Raw genomic sequence first — 22,049 nt, 5'->3', positions numbered from 1 at the left:
ACAAGAATTCGACTGGGATTGCAAAGAAGCAGGTGTCAAACAGGAAACTAGAAGGTGAACATCAATTCTAAGTACTTAAATTTGTTTCTGTCTATGTCTGAATGTTCTGAGAGATCAGAAGAAGATTTCTGAAAATGCAGAAAATCTGAAAGAGAAAAGGGGTCTGTGATGGCTAACTCGCTGCACGTTTATAGCACTACCAGATCATGTTTATCTGAACTGCTAGGTGAACACTGTTCATTAGCAATCTTTACCAAGAAAATTCTCAGGTTGTCCAAGTGCTGATGAGGTCTGAAAGCTAACCACCATGTTTTGAGACTAGTTTTTGTAACATATGGCAAGGAGCTGTCTGGCATATGAAACAAAAGGATGTCTACCACGGAAATCCTCTTCCAGATAGGGACATCTACTGTCTATTAGCTAAGCTTAGGTTTCCTGCTACAGTTCAGTATTTACAAGCAATTAAAGCAGTACATTTTCAGACAGAGTGCTTCAGAATGCCTAAAGAACAACCTTTTCAATTCCCACATGATAAGCTTGTCTGCTAGCAGCCATAGTTCCTCAACCTCTGTTGTATCAATTTTCCTTTCAGACAAGCTCTTTCTTACCAACTTCTTGCCTCACCCCTTCAGCCCCTATGACTGCATTTTCTCTGTTTATAAAAGCTATGGTAGATAAGGATGTTCCTCCCAGAAACAGAAACACTTTCCATCAAAGAAAAATACTAGAGAGGAGGAGGAAAGGGCAAGATAGCAATAAAAACACAAGGAATACAGATACTTTTCACAACACAGAGTTTAACTCTGCAAACAGTTCCTGTTGAGATGCCAGGAGGCCTGCAAAATTACACAGGGCGTAGCCAGGCAACAAGGATCAAATGTACAACTGTATAGATGAGTTAGCCTATTCCAATCACTGCATGCACACAGCACATAGAGGAGGAAGAGTGTGTGCATACACAAAGTCAAGTTATCCAACAAGAGGAGCAAATGCTGACCTACGTGCAAAAGCAGTTTTCCACTACTGCTGCAAATAATCTTTAGCAGGCTCAAAGTGTGGGTTTAGCTCTCACCTCACGCATCAGAATCAATTTTCTTTTCTCCAAGGAATCGGTGGCCTTTTCCTTCTTCCATTTTCTTTTCAGTGCTTTCTCTTGCAGTTCCAGCTGCGCCAGTGCTTTGTTTTTAGACTTGTGTATTTCATGACGACGCAACTACATAAACATGAAAGAAATTATTTCAAAACCAAGGGATGATCTAAAGCAGAATTTGCAGGGTGATGCTAACCAGCTCTTCTTGATTTTATCATTCATTCACTGAATACTGTTTATGTTCACTTCATGGTAGTACCAATAACAGCCTCACAAGCATCTAGAAGCTTACAATGCCATCAGTACCAGCCAAATTTAGTGGGTGTGAAGATGAATAGGAAAATTCTCATAGTTTTCACCTGCTCCACACCACTGCCTCAGCAACAGTTGTCTCAGCCATAAAGGGAGAAAAAACACAAACACTTTCACCTCTGATATGCATAAAAAGCCATAATGCATTTTCCTGATTTAACACTGTCAGTCACCAGCAATATTCTCTCTTCTTCTAACACTTACTAAAGTGTCTGGAAGCTGTAAAGTCAACCATTCATAGAACCAGGCCTCTCTCTGCTATTGTATCCATCTGTACTGACTAACCCATCAAAATTCATAAGCAACAACAGCTCATATTGCTATTCCACCCTCGTAATCAGTGAGACCAAGGAAAATGAAATAGAGTTTACATATTTTGTTAGTTAGGCCATTAAATGAAAATTGAGTACACTCTGAATTAAGAGAGATTCCTAAAATAAAGCATGGCTTTCAGTCCTTCCAGCAGAGATGAGACTTAACTTCAAAACCCACTGAGTTTTTATGCATTTATGGTTTTATGTTGGGATACAGTTTACTGAAATAAAAGTGATAGCTACTGCTTCCCCAGGGAAACAGAACTGAAAACCACCAACCATCAGAGCTGGGGATGCATGGTATCATGAACAAAGAACTAACACTAAGGAGAGGGTATTTTCCAAAGCTTAAAAAGGGGGAAAATATCCCCCAAAATATGGTAAACACTTATGTCAGATAACCAGCTAAATCTCCTTGCTGCAGCAACTGCTATTATTACACTTACAATGTCCTCAGGAGTTGCACGGAGGACTGTCAGATCATGGACGGTGCTCTGCAAACGGGAACCACAGAACACATCAAAAGCCAGAACTGAGTACAAACTAGGGTTTTTTTTCAACTTTAATTCAAAAATACAAACCAAAACTTTAAATTACAATATAATTATCATATATAGTATAGAACTGTGAATTTTTTAGCCACTGTAAAGCATTCCATCCTCAGCGAGGTAGACAAACAGCAAAACCGACACCCCTACCAAGCCAAATCCACTCACAAACCGAGAACGTCCCGTATGGGACCCCCCCACCATGGAGGACGGCTCCCCCCCGGCCCCAACCAGCACCTCGGTGGTCAGGGAGACTGCTTGCTCCTTCCCCAGCCGGCCAGAGGCCTTAGCTCGGTCTGCGCCTCACCCAGCTCAAACAACCCCGCCGCCGTGCTGCCCGCAAGGGAAAGCCGCCCAGGCCGGAGCAGCCCCGCGGCCCGGTACCCGGGGAAGGGGAAGCACTTACGTCCCAGTCCCGCTTAACCGGCAACGGCTTCCTAGGACCCTTCCTGCCGGCTCCGCGGGGCCTCGGCCCGCGCAGCAGCGACATGACCAGCCCCGCCGCAGGAAGGGGGCGGGAGCGCAACGGCACCGCGGCGGCGCATGGAGCCTCCCGCCGTTGCCATGGGGACGGCGCCATTACCCGCCCGCCGTCCTGGCTGGAGCTCACTTCACGCCGTGCGCCCGCCGCCGGCCCCTCCAGGCGGCTGGGTATCGCCGGTACGTGCGGTTCCCCTCCCGTCATCGGTTTGCTGTGGGGAAGCAGCCGCTGCCCCTGCCCGCCCCGCTGGGCAGTACCGCAGGGGGGCAGAGGGACCCCCGGTTCCCTCGGCACCGAAGTAGGGCAGCGCCTTGTTAGTTTCAGCCCTGTGTGGACAGGGTTCTTTATACTCCCCAGGGAAAATCCACGAGCTACTCCTAGCATTGTCAATTAGCCATGTCTTTCACCTCTCGCATTAATTTTCCTTTCATTTATGTCCCTCTTGGCTGCGAACACCCTCCAGGCCATCTCTCAGTGTCCTTCTGAGGAAGCCTTGGAAACTTTCCCATGCAACAATATGTATTTCAGATCCTGTTAGGGATGATTGAGAGTGGGACATCACACAAACTATTACATTAAGAGCCCATCAGATTAAAGAGTGGCCCTCGGCAGTGTATTAACGAACAGATCCCATTAGCTGTGCCCCTGGGAAAGGGTGTACTTCCATACCCGCAAGGAATTTCTGGCTTCCACAAAGCAACTGCTGTTTTTACACCAGTCGTTTAACTTACACGGTGTATTTCCTATAGACTTGCCCCACAGAAATGGGACAGATCCTCCACCTCCCTGTCACATACCTGGAGGTGAGATGTAAATTACCCTGAAGGGTTAGAATTAACATCTTGTATTGCGGTATGAGCTTAGTGTTTTGTCTGTGGGAGCTGGAAAGTGAAGACATAGGATTGATCAGCCTTTCATTCAAAACTCCTTCCTTAAAAACTCCATTTCACCAGGGTTATCCTGTGCTTGAGGTCCTCATCAACCCTGTCCTGGCTTTACCAACGTCACTGTGGGAAGATTCATGTGAAGGTGTGAAGGGTTAATATGCCAAGGGAAGGAACTGCATTGCATGTGATGCAAAAGGTTGAAATTATGAGGGGAGAAGAAAGTGATAGAGAAATACTATCAGCAGTTGCCTGTGCTGAAGTGCTGCAAATGTGGCTAAGCCTTCTTGAATACTGGAGATCGCATCTGAACTTCAGTTTCTGCCTAGGCACTAGATATAGATACCATTCACAACCTGAAACTGAACATATGAACAGCTGCTGTAAAACAAATCCTTGCTCCAAGGCACATGTGCAAGGCAATGAACTGGATTCATTACTCCCTGTTTGAAAATTCGGAGCCCAAAAGCATGAATTAAGGGTGTACCTGGAGTTTTCTCCTAATATCAAAAGGAGCGTGACCAGCAGGTCGAAGGAGGTGATCCTGCCCCTCTGCTCTGCTGTCGTGAGACCTCACTTGGGGTATTGTGCGCAGTTCTGGTGTCCTCAACATAAAAAGGACATGGAACTGTTGGAACAAGTCCAGAGAAGAGCCACAAGGATGATCAGGGGCTGGAGCACCTCCCATACAAAGATAGGCTGAGAAAGTTGGGGCTGTTCAGCCTGGAGAAGAGAAGGCTGCGTGGAGACCTCAGAGCAGCCTTCCAGTATCTGAAGGGGGGCTAAAGGGATGCTGGGGATGGACTCTTCATTAGGGACTGTAGTGATAGGACAAGGGGTAATGGGTTAAAACTTAAACAGGGGAAGTTTAGATTGGATATAAGGAGGAAATTCTTTCCTGTTAGGGTGGTGAGGCACTGGAATGGGTTGCCCAAGCAAGTTGTGAATGCTCCATCCCTGGCAGTGTTCAAGGCCAGGTTGGACAGAGCCTTGGGTGACATGGTTTAGTGGGAGGTGTCCCTGACCATGGCAGGGGGGTTGCAACTACATGATCTTAAGGTCCTTTCCAACCCTAACTATTCTATGATTCTATGTGGACTTAAACTGTCTTAAAGAATAATGTCTACTAAAGATGAAAGTTACAAAGTCACAAATAATCAACACAGCATCCACTCTGAAACCCCTTAAACCTCTCTGCAAGTACTATTTACAATCAAATATAAACATTAAATACTTAATAGAAGCCAGAGGTATTTCTCATTCACTCACCTGTACTCAAACACTTCAGCCACCTATAAGAAAATGGGGAGCAGGTCCTATCAGATGTCTTAAAAGCCTGTTGTTCTTCACATGCATCTACAGCGAAGTCTGAAAATCTGCAGAAGCCAGCTGAGCATCTACAGCATCTATTAACTCACAGCAGAGCTTACATAAGATGCAGACAACATATTCAAAGAGCAGTGATGTAAAACCAAACAATTTGGTTTGTTATACATTTATACTCTTTCTCGCCCTCCCTTCCAACATAGTATGATTTGGGGAATTCCTTTGTAATCAAGATCATTCCTTTATCTTGGATGTTTTTGCAGCCCTGGTTACCAGGAGAAATATCATTTCTCAGCTGTGTTGGTTTGGGTTTTTTTTTCTCTCCAGTAGCAATGAGATTTTCTACTTCTGTGCTACAGCAAAAAAAGAAGAAAAAAAGAAATAAAAGGGAAAAAACCACCAAACCCACTCTCATGTGAGTCTCTGGTTCAGCACAGTTCCTCCTTCTCCTGAAACACTCACAAACCTGGGCTTTGCTTATATTGGAAAAACAAACCACATTAGGAAATACGTGCCCCACACACATCCAGAGGCAAGGGCCCTGAGAGCATCACCCCCTTCCTGGAGGTCTGACACCCTGGGCTCACTGACAGTACAGAGATAGTGCAGCTGAGGGCTGCCCCCTTTCCCTGCAGCAACCTTGGAGGCAGGGCTGCAGGGAGACCTCAGGGAGGCTCTGGTGCTGCGCTTTGCCTGAGCTACCACTGCAGCTCTGATGACCAGGCCTGTAGCTCCCTAGACCTGCTGACCAGCTTCTTGGCCGGATCTCAGACCTGCCTCACTGCTATGGACTTGACTGCTGATCATGGGGCTGTGTCCAGCACCAACTGCTGTCGGTGGACTGAACTCATCAGACCTATCCCATCACTGTGTACTTGTCCAGCAATCTGGACTATCCATTGACCCCAGCTGCCATTTCTAGGCCTGCCCTGCTCACCTTGCACAGATCCTGTGGGATGAGGCCCTGGCCAGTGAGGTCCCATGCTCCACTGGCCATGTTCCAGCACTCAGCTCCCTGCCCTTTAGGGAGAAGCTGGCCCTCACTGTCCCCTGATGCCAGAGTATTGTGGCATATACAGGAATACCACGCCACTTCCTCAGACCCACAGTTTGTCTAGATCAGCATATTGTTTCTTACAGGACTAGTTCTTTTTTCCAGAATACATGCTGCCATTCAAGAACAAGATCCAGGCAGAAGTGAAAACAGTATACCCATCTTTATCAAAGGGTCTGAGGGAAGAGTTATAAATCAACTGACCTCCCTTTGTTATTTGAACAGATAATGGAACAAGCTGTTCGGCAATCAGTGTGCAAGCAACTAAATAACAATAAAGTAATGAGAAACAGGCAGTGTGCATTTGTCCAGAACAAATCATGTCAAAGTAACCTAATTTATTTCTTTGCTGAGGTAACTGACTAAGTAGGTGCTGAAAGGAATAGATGAAACATCTTTTGACTTCAGTAGGGCTTTTCACATTGCCTGGAACACCACTCTCATAAAGGCAAATAGGTCTCAGGTGGTATTAACATGAGAGGTATGTGTAATTGAAAAACAATTCCCAAACTGTAGCGGTGGATATTTTGCTGTCTATAGGAAGGTACATCAAATTATGAGATCTGATCTGTCTGCTAGGGTTGATTACTTTAACTAGTGACTGCCCTTTGATGTCAAACTTCTGCAAATAACAGGAAGTCAGGCAGTACCACACTTTGGAGGCAAAGATTTGAACATCATTAGTTTAACATCACTAAATGGCAGGAAGAGCCTCAAACCAGTGAGATGAAACTCAGTGAAGACAAGTATTGCACTTCTAAAAGTTGAATTCTCAAATTTAAAATGAGGAAAAAAAGTGAAGCCTTTGGTAAGATACCAAAAAGTACATCCTCTCAGGGCAAGTACTTTAAGAAATCTGTAATTATACATTGGAAAATGTGGACTATATGAAAAGCCACTTCTTTGTCATGAGGACAGCATGACTGGGAAAGAACAGTGCACTGATAACACAGTGATCTCCCAATTTGAAATACACACAGCACCAAATGACACAAAAATCATTTGCAGCAGTCAAAACTATCTTGATCTGCAGAATACTGGCCTTGTGCCCTCTGTCATACTGCTCTGAGCAACTTGTCATGGCTCTGATGTCTTTCCCTTTGCCATACCTCCTCCTGTTGCATGAAGCCTCTCTTTGGGGGAAGATGTTGCTAAAGGGCTGCTCCCCCTGCCAGAGGGCAGTGGGTGAGAAGGGAGCTATAGATTCAGGAGCTCTGGGCTCTACAGGGTGCGGAAGGGAAGCCACAAGTCTCCCATGCCACCACCACTGAAGTCCCTCAGGACAGGTCATACTGTGTCCCAGTAAGAGGCAAGTCACAAGAGCTCAGAGGTGACATTGCACAGGTCTCCTGGTCTGCACAGCATGATAATACAGAGAGGCAAAACCTTCCTGTTTGAGTGTCCATCTTCTAGCAGAGCCCAAACAGATATTTTTGCCCTCAATGCTACCCCCTCTTGGGACTCTGCCAAAAGGCAGGGTGACTTGAACAGCAGCCTGCTTCAGGACAAACACAGAAATCACTGACAACCGTTTTGGTTTTGTTTCTTTTGGCAGATATCACACAAAGGCCCGAAGATCAAAACTGCGGCATAACACACGCTGGCTCGTTTTACTGAGCTTTGCAACTTTTCCTCTGAAGATGCCAAGTGACCCCCAGGAAATCTCTCAGTCTTGAAGCCAAAACCTAAGCTTGGAAAACTTCTGTGGCCAGCGTCACCGCAGTTGGAGGCTGCAGACTGGCTTTATAAAACGGGGTCTCTGCAAGTTCATCCTCAGTCTGAAAAACCTTTCTGGTTGCTTTCTAGTAACGCTCTGTCTTCTCTGACTTAGAAGTGCATCTCTCCGCCATGGCATGTGACACATTTCCCAGATGTGGTTTCAGCAGAACACAGGAGGGTTCAGCCGTGCAAGAGACCCCTGGAGCTTTTGCAGCCCAACAGTACTGCTCCCATCTTGCTGAAAGGTTAAGGGTATCACAGTCATAGGAGTTTTATGAACGACTCAAACAATGCAGGATGTACCAAGCCATGCTTGAATTAACGAAATTACATTTTGCTGCAGCCTTTCACACCTCCGGCCAGAACTAAAAGACGAGGACATTTATCCCAAAGTTACGAGCAGCCAAAAATGAAGGCTGGGGATGGCCCCGTGCAAGATGCATTGCAGGTGCAAGCCGGCAGAGCCCTGACTCGGTGGGCTTGGGAGTGCTGAAGCCCCGCGGATGCCGCTGCCGCGGCCCCGTATCCATGTGCCTGACGGTGCCCCTGAGCTCACAGCACAGCTCCCCAGGGGGAAATGCTCCCTGACAACCATCTGCCAAAGCCGGCTCAGAATTTGGGGCCGGGCACAGGGAGGAGACCCTCCTCTCCGGGGCCATTCCGCCGGCCTCCCTTCCCTTTCCTCCCTCCCCTTCGCCTCCGGCCGGGCTGCGGAGGGTCCTTGTCTGGGCGGGGGTGTGGGGCTGCTCCCCCCGCCTGTGGCCGGGCTGTGCATTTAAATTGCAAATACAGCGGCTCGGCGGCCGCCCAGCCGGGGAGAGGCGGGTCCGGCTGCTGCACCGGTCGGCGTGCGTGAGGCTGCCCCGTTGGGACTGGCAGCGGCACGGACGAGCCCATGGCCCGGGGGGCGGCCCCGGCCTCCGGGGCTTCGCTCTGCGCCCTGCTCTGGGCAGCAGCGGCAGCAGCGGCGGTGGCCGGCCCCGAGGGCAGCCCCGCACCCGGCGCCTTCGGCCGTGTCTACCGGGGCAACGTGAACATCAGCGCGGAGCGGGTCTACGCCTTCGCTTACCGCAGCCAGCCTGGGCAGGTAGGAGCGTCCCGCGGAGCGCCGGCTTCCCCGCGGCAGGGACATGGACCGGGGCCCCTCGCCCTCTTCCCGACGATGTGGCCGGAGGTGGGGGAACCGGTGCCGCTGCGGCTCCGCCGCTCTGCGGGAGGGGGCCGGGCTGTCCTTCAGCGGCCGGGGGGTCCTGCCTGCATCCTCCGGCCGCCGTGCACCGGTGGGCTGCGCTCGTCCTCCCGCCGGCTTCCCTGGCACGGCCGGGGCACACGGGGCTGTGGGGCCAGAGGACACAGGGCGGGCGGTGCAGCCTCCCACATGGGGGTTTGGTAGCCAGTGCTGCCAGCAGCAACATGGGCTTACAGTCTAGAAGGGAATTAAGAGGATAATAGTACTACCTAAAATACATGTATCGATATAAAAGGGCTGTGTTTGAGCAGTTAATAAGCCTTTTAAAATACCGTTTCCCACACTTTAGCACTCCTATAGGATCAGGGTGCTCTCTCCTGGAAGGTGAGACAAGTAAGGTGCTATGTGAGGAGGCTGCCCGGCAGCACTGCTAAAGCCATGGCTGTGTGATGGGGGGAGGAAACCTGTCATAGCTATTGCGGCTTTTTCCCCTTCCCCCCCTTTTTATGTCGTGTTTATCTGAAGGAGCTAAGTGGTACCTTGGAAACTGTCCCCGTTGTTTGGATTGGGCGTTAATTGCTGGGCAGGATGTTCTGATGAACCAAAAAGATGGTGAACCAGGCGAATGACTCTTTGCTCCTGTCCTCAGCTGCACAGGACATGAAAAATTGGAAAATACTGTTTTTCCCACACTGTATTTGACATGTTTCAACATGAAGCGAGTTGGTAGAGAGCATGATAAAAGGGGGAGGAGGTGAAGCAGGGGGAGGTAGCGTTAACCATCCCTTTGGGAGGCTTTACTTTACTCTGAAATTCCAGAGCTTTAAAGACTCATTTTTCTTCTGTTATGTGTGTTACTATGTAATAAAATGCAGCTGGTATTTATGGGGCAGGAGTTGTGTGTCAGGGCTGTGATGCAACTGAGCCCAGCATTACTTACCTCTTAGGTGTCACTACTGAACCCAGTAGGTCACAAGCATGCTTTGGGCATGAACCTCTGTGTGGAAGCTGGTGGTGATGTACATTAGGCTTTTTCATGTGTTACAGGTACTGGGTGTTAGGATGAGGGTCTGTTGGCAGGCCACATGTTAGTGGGGCTTGTTAGTAGTGACAGCTCAAGTACTGACTGCAGCCAAAATGAATCTAGTTCTTTTGATGTCTGTTAATGTGTGTTTGCCAGACATCTTCCATAAAGAAGGAGATCTAGGGTGATGGCAGAGTGGGAGAAGGCAGGCAGGGAGCACATGGCTGCTCTGTGGTGTTTGTGGGCATCGAAATGCATCTGCTGCTCAATGGCACTAGACCATTCCTATGGCTGTGAAGAGCCACCTGGTTCAGATTGCTGCTGCATTTAAGCATAAACTTTAGTGGCCTGACCTCCATGTTCCTGTGTGCTGGAACGTGAAATTTCTGCAGAGATGCTGAGCAGGTCAGGGGCATATCTAAGATGGGAAAACTCTGGTTTGAGGCTTAATATTTTTTTAATGCAGAACTCTCTAAACGCTGCCAGGAATGTGCTTTAAAAGGGCCATGCAACCAGCTCCTGCTGTGAAACCTAATTTGGAGGAGAAAGGCCACTTAAAGATGGACTGTCCCAGACTTTCTGGTGTGGGATGCCCAGAACAGGTTATGAGGATAGAGAAGGTCCTAGAGAAGAGAATGCTCCAGGGAGACCTTATTGTGGTCTTTCTGTATATAAAGGGATCTTTGAAGAAGGATGAAGAGAGGCTTTTTACAAAGTCTGTAGTGACAGCACAAGGGGCTACAGCTTTGAACTGGATGTAAGTTGGATGTAAGGAAGAAATTTTTTTACAGTGAGAGTGGTGAGACACTGGAACAGGTTGCTCTGAGAAGTTGTGGATGCCCCATCATTGGGAGCATGCAAAATCAAGTTGGATGGGGCTTTGAGGAACCTGATCTAGTGAAGATGTCCCTCTGCCCGTGGCAGGGTGTTTGGACTAGATGATCTTTAAAGGTCCCTTCCAACTAAAAGTGTTCCATGGTTCCTCACTGAGAAGCCCTACAGATGCTATTCCTGAGCTGAAGCAGAAGCCTGCAAGAAGGTGTCTGGCATAACTGGGATAATGGCTGCAGGTGTGCACAGCCCCCTTCCCACTACAGCCCTGAACTAATGAGAGGCAAACATGGCTGGGTCTCCTCTTGCCAGCCTGGTCAGAGGCAGAGGTTTATCTGTTCTGGTGGTCCTGCATCTCCCTGCTGATGAGGATTGTTCAAGGCTTAGAAGCTTGATAGTGGAAATCTTGATTTTAATCTGGCACCATGCTCTTGCAGGCAGGTATTTCTTGTGCAAAAGTTGTGTAGATACTTAGGGAGGTCCTGTCCTCTGGGTAGTTATTGGATCTTCTGAAGGAATACAAGTCCTGCAAAAACTTGGTGTACTGGTGTTTGCCTTCCACTGCAATCTTTAGCCTTGAACTCTTAGCGAGTGGAACGTCAGCTGTAGTTTGTTGGTTGCCTGCCACTTGCGAGCTCTCTGCTCATCTCGGGCTTTCTCAGTCTCCTCCTGTCTGCGCTGATGGCAGGTCAGCCAGAAGCCTCTGATACCTCGAGGCAGATACCACATGGACCATTAACCTTAGTTACAGGAAATATAATTGAATAAAAAGAGCATTTTCTATGTGGAAGGGCTGCAGTGGGTGAGTTTAATGGCTTTCCCTCTGAAGCAAAGCCAGGGCCAGAGTGGTCTGGCTCTGAAACAGGGATATTTTTTTTTTCCTGAGCTGTAGATTCTGCTGGTTTCCCCTCTCTGCTGTTCTCCCTCATGAGGGAAGGCCTACAAAGCAAGGGATGCCATGGAGCCAAGGGTAAGATGTAAGAGCTGGCTTGTGACCCATCAGTTCTTTGGATTTGTTCTGGTTGCACATGTGCTATGGCTGCCTGGGCACATGTGACAGTGCAGCTGGATGGAGCAGTGCTTGAATGATGGATGAGAGAAAGGAGGTAATTGTATTGTAGAACCATAGAATCAGAGGATGTTTTGGGTTGGAAGAGGCCTTAAACTCATCTAGTTCTAACCACCCCAGCCACGGGCAGGGACACCTTTCACTAGACCAGGTTGTTCAAAGCCCCATCCAGCCTGGCCTTGAACACTGCCAAGGATGGAGCATCCTGTTTGGTGCTTTAGAGACTTATCACTTTCTGAGAAGTGTTGTGCTCGCCTGATCTCATCTACATAATCATCCTTACTCCTTGGGATACAAGGATGCACAAGGGAAGGGGAAAAGCAAGTCCTATCAGACTGTTGATGAGCAGATGCGTACAAGTTTAAGAAAGTACAACTTAGGCCTCTGGAGCACAGCTGCTTTGAGACAGGGAAGTGACTTCCCTTCTGTGCAACTCTTGGATGTGTAAAATGAAAATAAGGTCACTTGCATGCTGTCCAAGTCACCTAGCTGGAACTCTGATGCACATACATGATGCCAGGTCTCTGTGTGTGTGGAGCGGGAAAAATCCTCCTACATGCTATGCACGCTTCATCTCATGTCTTGAGGCAGGAGCTGTCAGGCTTTTTTGTACTTGGCAGCTAGGATTTAGGTCTTAATTCCTGAGTTGGAACTGTAGGGTGAAGCTGTTTAAGGAGAAGCACAGCCACCTGTGCTGCAAGGGTCTTCTTGAGGTGGCCTGTGAACAGAGGGATATGAGAAACTCCTTCCTTGTGGCGGAAAGTCTCCGTTTGTTCTAAGGTAGCCTTATTGCATTTCTAGCTCCCTTCTCCTCCTGACTGCACTTGGGAATCTTCCCCTCTACACAGCTGTTTGCTTAATGTTTAACTGTGAATGTAGAAAGGACAGTAATAAAGCCAGCTGTTGTGCCTGGAGTCTGGTTAACAGTTACTTGAGCAAATAGGATTACTTTTTTTAGTATTGTTTAAACTGGAGTCATTCAGGATGGGGAAGAAATGAGCACACCCATGAACATCTCCAATTCAACAAACTCAACTTGGGAGGGTGGAAGGAAGGAGAACTGATTTGCTGGGGCTGCCTGTGCAGTGTGTTCCTACCCAGAAGACTGAACAAGAGTTGTAGAATGTTTCTGGTAGATTTACCATTGACTGGAGAAGCCTTTATGTGGCAAGTGAGAGAACCTGCTCAGTTCTGTGCTTGCAATAATACAAAGGCTTCCAAAAGGTAAAAAAGGTGTGTGTGGGAGTACCAAAGGAATTCAAAGTGAATGACACTTTCCATCTCCGTAAGCTCTGGTAGTTGCTAGTGGTTGATTTGCTGAAAACACAAATACCACTAATACTGTGTATGTGAGTATCTCCTGTAGCAGGTCCCAAGTGCTGTAGGACAATATTATGAGGAAGAAGATTGCTGGAGACAACAAAAGTTCTTCCCAATTTGGAGCTCAGGTCAGCTGAAGGCATGACTTGGGAGATACTTGGTTTTCTAACTATAGTCCAGGTATCTGTTGGGAGAACAAGTTTCCATCTTTCCATTTGTAAGCAAAGCTGCTGTAATCCAGACAGCTCTTGGACATTCATGCAGTGCATCTTAGTTGTGATAAGCCTAAAAGCTGAGCAGTGGGCTGCACTTATATGATGAGCTCAAGTTGAGCAGTGGGCTGCACCTATTTTAGGAGAAAGAGTGGGTGATGTTTTCCTCCTCTTCCTCCTCTTCCTTTGCCAAGACTAGGAACAGAGCCTCAGTATCAGTTACCATATGGCCCAGCCTTACTGTAAGCTGTGATTGGCAGTAGATTAAGCTGTGGCTTCTTGTTCCTTGTGAGGTTGGGTAGCTCTGGAGTGACTCTTTCCAATGAGGATGGGTACCTCAGAAGTGTCTCGTTCCTATGGGGACGTGTAGCTCTGGAGTGATTCTTTCCTACGTGGAGTCTATCTGAGGCATGATAAGTAAGAAAGAATTACTGTCAGTGAATGAGTGAGAGAGTCTGTGTGCCACCATGGAGGGTTGCTAACATCATTACCTTTCCTTTCTTTATGATTGCAGATGTGTGTTGGCTGATCTAAAGGAAGAGGGGAATCAACACTAGCAAGAACAGAAGTCTTTCAATTAGATGTCTTAAGCTTTGTGACCTAATAGAGACCAAGTGCTTTTTCGAGCCCAGAGAGCATAATGCATTTGGATTCCTCTGTCCCCTAGTGAATGGGTCTCTTATATCCCAGGTGTAGATGGCAGCTGCACTTCTTTGCTCTGGGCAACAAGCCAGAACTGGAATTTACTCTCTGGGGTTTTGTGATGAGTCACTTGCTCAGACCAAAGCCATCTGTCATAACTACAGGGAAACTCCTTGATCTGCTACACAGGGCAATCTGCTTTAATAAATGGCAGTGATCAAATCTTCTGTTTCACAGGTGAATGTAGGTCCCTCTCCAGCAGCAGCCATGCCTGTTGTAACAACTCTAGGAACCATTTTTTCACCTGATTTTGGGCTTCATGTATAGAACTCTTCAGGCGGGAACTAAAGTACCTCGAAGTATTCCCTTGCTCTCCTGTGTGTCTTCTCCATAATGTTGATCTTGGCTCTAGTTCAAGTTTCAGCCCACAGCTATTCCATGCATACAATAAAACTGTTATCTTCTCTTTGGGGGTGGCTGAACCTTAGCTATATTGGGAAGCACAGGTAAGGTTTTGTCTTCCGGTAATGCTGAGTGAAAGCCCAGCATTTTAGCCACAAAGATGGAGGTAAAACACAAGTTGGGAAGACTATGAATGTTTGAACAAGATCTCCTAAGGTCAGTAAAGCTTTTGGTACTGCAGGGTCTCCAGGACCTGAACACTGTCACTTTTCGGTTGCTGGAACTAGTCTGTTCACCACAGGATGCTGGAAGAGCCTCAGCACACCATTTCTGGAGCTTAGTATTACATTTCTTACGAGGTAGAAATGTTGGCACAATGTCAGACCAAGAAAAATCAAAGCAAGTTCTAGTATGTGAAGTCTGAAGCCAAGCAAGGTTCAACAGAATCCTTTTGGAATAACTTTTGTATATCTAATTAATCTCCTTTAAAGGAAACAACCAACCCTAGGAGATGACAACATAGCAGTGTAGAGCACACAGCACTTGGAATGCTCTTGCTGCTTCTTAGTGGGGTTTCTTGGCCGCTCCTCACCCTGTGTGAAAAGCTCTTGCTTACAGAAGAAAGCAAAAGTACACTATGAGAGAAGTGGAGCAGGGATGTACTGAAAACACAAGCTGGACTGTTGTTTTCTGCAGTAGAAAACAGAGTCTTGGAAACTTTGGCTCTGGCAACAACTGGAAATCCTCAGTGAAAGAGCGATGTGGGAGGTTGCTTCGCTTTGAGCTAGGGATGAGATTGTGTGCCCACCTGAAATCCCTTCAAACTTAAATTATTATTTAACACTGTAGGATTTTGTTCTTTGTGGGTTTCCCTACCTGGAGGGAAAAAGAGAGCACATCTTGAAGGAGGATATCAGTTTGCAGGCTTTAAGGAAAAAGCCTGAGATCCACTCTGGTTTCTTGCAGAGTGGCCTGCAGACCTTCAGATGATCACTTTGGTGCTGGCAAGTGCTTTACTTTTATTTCCAGTGTGTAAGTTGGTGCTGTCAAGCCTGATAACTTGCCATTGAAGTGAAGCATCTCTTTCTAATTTTGATTTTGTTCTTAATCTTCAAATCACTCTCTTGTTGGGCTGCCCTGTTGTTTGAAATCAGACACTCAGGTTTTGTTGTCTGTGTCCCTCCCCCCCGCCACCCCTTTCCCAGCCCCAAAATGTTTCGATTAAAACCCTAAAAATTGCTGAATAAGAGTAACTTCATCCAAGTGTCCCCCTGGGTTTGAAACCTTTCCAAGAACAGTGCAGCAATTTGTATTACAAACATTTGCATTGAAAGTGGAGCCTGAAATGTCCTTAAATAACTTGTGCAGAAGTTGTTGGGTAGAAAGCTTTTCCTATACAGACTTCATCTGTTCTTTTGGGGGATATTTAGGGAATGAAAGTGCAGCCTGTAAAAGCTGTATTGCAAGGGTGTGCCATCTGCTTGCGTTGAGAATATAGTTTAGTGTGTTTGCATAAGCAAATGTTATTTTCTGCTGTGTGTACTTAGAGAAACATAGGATTTCAGAAACAGCATTCATTTCTTCATGCTTATGTTTTTCTTTGGGTATGGAAACAGCTAGTTCAGTGTGTTTTAAAACAAATGAACAATGGTTTTAAACAAAGAGATGAAGGCAACATGTAGGATACGTAACTCAGTCCACATCTGAAGTGTCACTGAGGTGAAGAACCTGGGAGCCAAGAAAAAAACAGATGTTGATGTTGTGACAGTAATCCTTGGAGTTATTGCTGTGAGTTTGGAGTGGCAGCAGATTTGGGAAGGTTCTAAACACACTTGTTTCAAGGATTGCCCTAACCCAGAGTTCTAGCTCCTGTGGGTTAGGAAGATGCTATTTATTAGAGAACAGTTTGTTTCTTAACTGGCTCTTCAAAAAAAGAACTTATTTTCTTTTAATGCCTTCCTGAAGCCTGAGGGTGGTCAGGAACAGGCACCTCCTTCATCCAGCATGCCTGCTCCTGGCTTTTCTTTCTGGCTGTCCTGGAGGCTCCCTAGTGACATTGGTTAGAGGACAAGATTTCAAAACCAGGAAAAGGTAAATATTAACACGCTTTGTATTTGTCTTCCATTTATGCTGCACAGATACTCTTGCAAACAAGTGAACTCCTGGGAATGACCACGGCAGACAGTAAATCCACAGAGCATGTTTGCGCAAAGTGGAACTTTGAAGTGAAAAATATGAATCCTGGAACAATTACATTAATGTGTCTGAGGCTGTGCCTGACACACTGAGTCTGCTGCTTAGTTTATGCTGCTTTGGGTATTTAATTCTCCTGGCAGAAATGCTGGAAGAAAACTGGGGGCCAAGGTTATTTGACAGATGGCTTTTGGTAATTAAGACTTATTGATGTTAGGGCACAAAGACAGAGAAAGGCTGAAAGGGAATGCTCCTCTGAGCTCCATTTGTTTTGCTGTTAGACAGGAGTACTCATATCTCATAAGAGGGCAGGAAAGAGGTTCTGTAATGCCTGTCACTGTCTTGTATCTATTCCTTCAGGGTCTCAGCTTCCCACTGTTGTGTTGTCAGTGGGAAGAGCAGCTTAGTTTGGCACTGACAACTATGTGCTTCATTCATTGCTTCAGTTGCTGCAGCCCATCCAACTGCATCCTACTTCACTTAATTGTGGGGTTTATGTAAGATGAAACACCTCTTTCTTGTGCAACAGCAGCAGTTCCATGGCATTTGTAGACGCACCCTGCGCTGAGACCTTCCATTGTAACTAGCAGCCTCCCTGTGTGCTTGCTGGATGCGTTCCCTGCCCATTGGGTTGGCTTGATGCCTTCTCAGGTCCATACCCAAGTGCTGTTGCAATTTGGACTGATAATCCCCAGAGGTCTTGCAAGGAGTGGCTTGTGTGTAGGTGCGGCAGAGGACGTGGCGGAGCCCTGGTGTGATTCGAAGGCTTTGCTTGGTGTGAGGTGGTGGAAAGGAACCCACAGGAAAGCTCTCGAAAAGCTTTGCTTGCAGCAGGAACTCTTTGTTGCAACCTCCTGCATGCCCTTAGATTCACATCCCCACAGTCTTAAGCTGATGTGTAATCTCTGTGGGAAATGCAGACTTAATAAACAGTCCAAGGACTCTTTGCGTCAACAAGAGTCCGGTTTGTTCTCCTTTATGTTTGCAGCCGTGTTGCTCCTGTTCAGCTGTGTGAATTCAGGCCCCGGCTCTTTCTGCCTGTTCCAATCTAGAGTACAGAATCCAGATACACTTGTGTTTATTTCTTTCCTTTTTTCCCCTTCCCCCTATCTCCAGGGTGGTGATAGAAACAAAGTACAAATATTTGTCTTTCTTGGTCTAACACGTTTTTATATAGTGCTGAGAGCCCTCTCTTTATTCAGCTGTCTGACTGCTCTGGCCACCTTGAAATACAGAAAAAAACCTTACTCACCTGAGAAACAAAAATGCCATCAGCTTGGATGTTGAAGAGGGGAGTCGCACATGGCAGAGGCTTGGCAATGGGAAGGAATGTGAGGAGCGGAAGTCTCTGAAGCAGTCCTGCCCCTGCCGTGGTGCAAAAGGATTGTCCTCCAAGACTCATCCTGCACAAGCTTTGGTCATCAGGATCAAATATTAGGCTAGATGGAGGTTTTGTCTTGAGGAGGTCACTTCCACTAATTTTATAACAACCTTGGGATCAGAATTCATGGAATTGCATGAACAAAAGTGCTTGGAGGTCTGTTTGCAAACACTGGAGCTTTGAGGAGCACCAGGGTTCAAAAAACAGGCAAGGGGCTCCAGGTGAGATATCAGCAGAGCATCAAAGAGGAGAGTGGGTTGCTTGAGTGCTGCCCAGAAGAGAAACTACAGATCTGTCATCTGAGGAGCAGAGTATTGCTGGGCAACTGCTGGAAGGAGCCGGAGGGATGTGACTTGGGAGGGAAATATGCACCCCAGGTAGTTGCAAATGTGGTGGCTTCTCGGCCATTCAGTACTGCAGTAGGAAGGGGACAGAGCTGTGAGCTGCAGGCCTTACGACACCGTCCCTCTTAACCTGATGTTTCTGAGGGTCATGCAGTACAATCTATACGAGGAGCAGATCTCAGGCTTTGAATGTCTCAGGCACTGCCACATGTTAATCTCTGAACACGTTGCTTGTGCCCTTCTGCCTCTTCTTGCACACTTGAGTCTCGGCATCTGTAGAATGGAGATGATTATAGCATGTCATTGCAGAATCAAGAGACCTTTCAGTAGTTGCATAGTAACCATATGGGGGAAGCTAAAACTCACTAAAGTCTTTGCTTACCTGAGCAGGCCCTGCAGGCATCTCGTGTGGCAGTTGCCACAACAGCAGGGCTGCATGGAAATAGGTGATCAGCCTTTAACAGCATGGATTAGTCTTGACATTGGTTAGTGAAGTAAATGTCTAATAGGCTTGGATTCATAACCAGGTTTCTCTCTCCCTTCTCTCTCCCCACCCGTCCCTTCCTTGAAAGAAACTTGACTGCTTGGACTATTAAAGCATTTAATGTGGGAGAGATTTAAGATCTCAAAAAAGAAATCCTCAGTGCCTAGAAAGGTTGGCCCAGATGATGCTGGAGGACCCTTCCAACCTGGTATTCTATAATTCAGTGTATTACCTATAGGTTAAGGAGAGAGAAGCAGTTATTGGAGTTCACAGCAGTTTGTGACTCTGTGCACATAAGGGCAGTCAGTAGCTCTTGCTCAGGGACATTCCAGCTATCCCGGGTGAGGAACAGCAGCAGGAGGAGGCCTGAGCAGAGTAGGGCCTTGACTGGGTTCACCTTGCAGAGGTTTTCAGCTGTGTTACTGCATCCACAGCCATGGTTTTCATCATCTTTCCTTTCAGAGGAAACAAAAGTGCTAAATCTTTTGGCTAGATTCAACAGTGGACAGTAAGACAAGCAGGAGGGTGTCTGGGTAAAAGTGTGTGTGAATGGAGCACTAATGAGTCCCTGTATGAGCAGCTGAACTGTTGGGCTTGTCTAGGAAGTTTTTACGGAGGTGGCCTTGTGTTGTAAAAGATGGGGGCTCACATGCTCCCCAGGTTTGCCTTGGGCAGTTACAGAGCTTTCACACCTGAAATACTGTGTCCAGTTCTCTTCAATTGTATGGACTTACTGGAATGAGTCCCATGCAGAGCCACAGAGATGATTAAGGGAATGGAGCATCTCTCCTATGAGGAGAGGTTGCAAGAGTTGGCACTGTTCAGCCCATCAAAGAGGGGATCTCATTAATGTGTATAAATACCTGATGGAAGAAGGGGGAGCTGGCCATGGGTAAGAGTGACAGGACAAGGGGCAATAAGCTGAAACACTGGAAATTCCATATGAACTTTTTTTGTTCTTTCTTTTTTCCTAACTGTGAGGGCAGTCAAAACCTGGAACAGGTTGCTTGAGAGGTTGTGGAGTCTCCATCTGTGGAGATATCCAGAACCTGACTGAGTCCTGAGCAACTTTGCCTTGAGCAGGATACAGTAAATTTACAAAAGGTGAGGATGGGATGCTTGTGTCATGTTAAGTGCTGTGAGTGACTGTCTTCCGCTGTTTCAAACTGGGTTCTTAGTAGAGGCTCCAAAGGAAATTAGGCTGCAAGGCTTGCCTGTTCCCTTTGGTATAAGGGCTTGTCTCATCCAGTGGTGAGCTACCTGTGAAGGTACTTGCTCAGTGTATGCTTAAGCTGCCATCCAGAGTAGCTGTTCTTCTGCTACCTTGCTACCTCTGGATGGTTTTTCTACTTTTGCTGTTCTTGGAGGACATACAGTTAAGATATCTGTGTTTCACTGATCAAGTGAGAGGCTATTCTCATTTTTCAAGATGTGGTGGGCTTAAAATGTGTGTCTCTTATCTACTTCATATGCTCTCATATCACATCATATCATCCATATATCGTCAGTCATCAATGTCATCAACAGAGATGTGCTGTCTCTTCTGATAAGTTATGCATTCTCATACCCTGTTTTCTTTAGCAACGTGTGCAGCTCTGGAGAGAGAGCTGAAGGGATGTTCTCTTCATAGAATAGAATCATAGAATCATAGAATAGTTAGGGTTGGAAAGGACCTTAAGATCATCAAGTTCCAACCCCCCTGCCAATGGGCAGGGACACCTTACACTAAATGGTATCACCCAAGGCCTCGTCCAACCTGGCCTTGAACACTGCCAGGGATGGAGCATTCACATGGAAACGGTGGCATTGCCATTTGGTGCATACAGACTGCTTGCTTGCTTCTCAAAGCAAATAAAAAACTGAGGGCATTCTACTCCACAGCCATGCTACCTCTGCAACCGTGTGGCGGCCAGATAATGTAAAGAGAAATTCCAGTTGCTGGTGCAGTGGGTTCCATTAAAACCCTTACTCACAACCCAAAGCAGCCTCCCTTGTGTAGCTGAGGGCAGTCAGCAGTGTATTCTTGTTTTGTTAGGTGGTGTATGTATGGGTTATGGTCATCTTGCTATCATTTACAGCAGAGCCAGGTGTTAGCTGTTAACTTGCTTTTTCATTCCTTAGCTATTAATGTTGGCTTCAATCATTTTTGACTCCATGATGTTGTTTGAGTTGGGTACATGAGAGTCCAAGCAAGAAAATTCTCCGTTGTAGCCTTGGGTCTGCGTTTTGTGTGTATGTTTGCTTGCTTTTATAACACAAGTTATTCAGGTTGCTCCCATTTGGGTGAGTGAATGTCTTATTACATCTGCTGCATCTGTCCATTGTGTCTTATCTGACAGTCCTCCCTGACCTGGGGACAGGGCTGTGATGCTGGATTAGAGCAGCAGCAAACAGGCATTTCTATAAAGGACCACTGGGTCTGAATAACCAGTGCAGTGACAGTGTTGATCTCCCTGTGGATATTGCCAGCATCTAGGTCAGACTGAGGAAGGGGGGCAGGCTTCTTCCACCCGGATTTGAAGCTGTCTTGTTTTTCCCCTTTGGCTAACACCCATCTGACTTTTCTTTCTCTTCCCACAGGTTGATGCAGTGCGGGTGTATGTGAACAGCAGCTCCGAGAACCTCCAATATCCTGTCCTGTTTGTAGTTCGCCAACAGAAAGGAGTGCTGTCATGGCAGGTCCCACTAATTTTTCGAGGCCTGTAAGTACTGGAGTATCTTCCTTGTAACACACTTGTCTGCCAGCTGTATCCCTCATCAGCCTTCCTCAAGTGCTCCATCTTGCTGCTTGTGTAGACCACAGGGCTTGGTTGCAAAGCGTGATTGCTAACTGTCACCTGAACACAGGAAGACCAGGATTTGGTAGGTAACCTCTTAGTTGGCAACCTGCTTGGTTTCTCATATATGTCTGCTGGGGATCTGCCTGTATTGCTAGTCAGTGAATCTACCACAGTCACAGTCACTTATGGTATGTGCAAGCAGTTCATGTGCCCTAGTTTGGAGCAGGGTTTGAACAAGAGCACCCTAACTGCTGTGTTACAGTGTGTTTGGGCAATAAGGGCTCTCCTCTGTTTCTCACCCCAGGTACATCTAAGCTGAGTCTATTATGGCTGGTGGTAGTTGTTTTGGGAATGTTTTCTTTGTGAAAGTGATGCTGCTGTGTATCTTCAGCAATCTCAAAGCTCATCAAGCTGCAAGTACTGAGACTTTGCAAGCACCTTAGACCACCT

The 22,049-nt window shown here is 46.9% G+C and overlaps 2 protein-coding genes across 9 annotated transcripts in view; one reads left to right on the top strand and one right to left on the bottom strand.

The window, feature by feature from the left end:
* The window catches only part of LOC133218690 (E3 ubiquitin-protein ligase TRIM45-like), a 38,649-nt gene extending 35,542 nt beyond the window's left edge, over window positions 1–3,107 (bottom strand). For all 3 annotated transcript variants that reach the window (XM_061365372.1, XM_061365373.1, XM_061365374.1), the window contains exons 1-3: window positions 2,671–3,107; window positions 2,163–2,210; window positions 1,073–1,213 (exon numbers count right to left, since the gene is read on the bottom strand). In XM_061365372.1, the coding sequence (XP_061221356.1) occupies window positions 1,073–1,213; window positions 2,163–2,210; window positions 2,671–2,949 (468 nt within the window). In that variant the 5' untranslated portion in view covers window positions 2,950–3,107. The remainder of the gene's footprint in view (window positions 1–1,072; window positions 1,214–2,162; window positions 2,211–2,670) is intronic.
* Window positions 3,108–8,594: 5,487 nt separating this feature from the next.
* SIDT1 (SID1 transmembrane family member 1) overlaps window positions 8,595–22,049 on the top strand; it is a 38,216-nt gene continuing 24,761 nt past the window's right edge. For 2 of the 6 annotated variants that reach the window (XR_009727247.1, XR_009727246.1), the window contains exons 1-2: window positions 8,595–8,815; window positions 21,400–21,521. Coding sequence is in view for 4 of the 6 variants with exons in the window: in XM_061365379.1 (XP_061221363.1) it covers window positions 8,624–8,815; window positions 21,400–21,521 (314 nt within the window). In the remaining 2 variants the exon portion in view is untranslated. The remainder of the gene's footprint in view (window positions 8,816–21,399; window positions 21,522–22,049) is intronic. The other 4 variants (XM_061365380.1, XM_061365376.1, XM_061365379.1 and 1 more) reach the window with 3 other exon arrangements.

Source organism: Neopsephotus bourkii, unplaced genomic scaffold (assembly GCF_033783945.1).
Source record: "Neopsephotus bourkii isolate Nb327-2 ecotype Australia unplaced genomic scaffold, CSIRO-AGI_Nbou_v1 NB_1287, whole genome shotgun sequence".
Lineage (NCBI taxonomy): Eukaryota > Metazoa > Chordata > Aves > Psittaciformes > Psittacidae > Neopsephotus > Neopsephotus bourkii.
The sequence above is the reverse complement of the archived record's forward strand: the minus strand, read 5'-3'. Positions and strand labels throughout refer to the sequence as shown.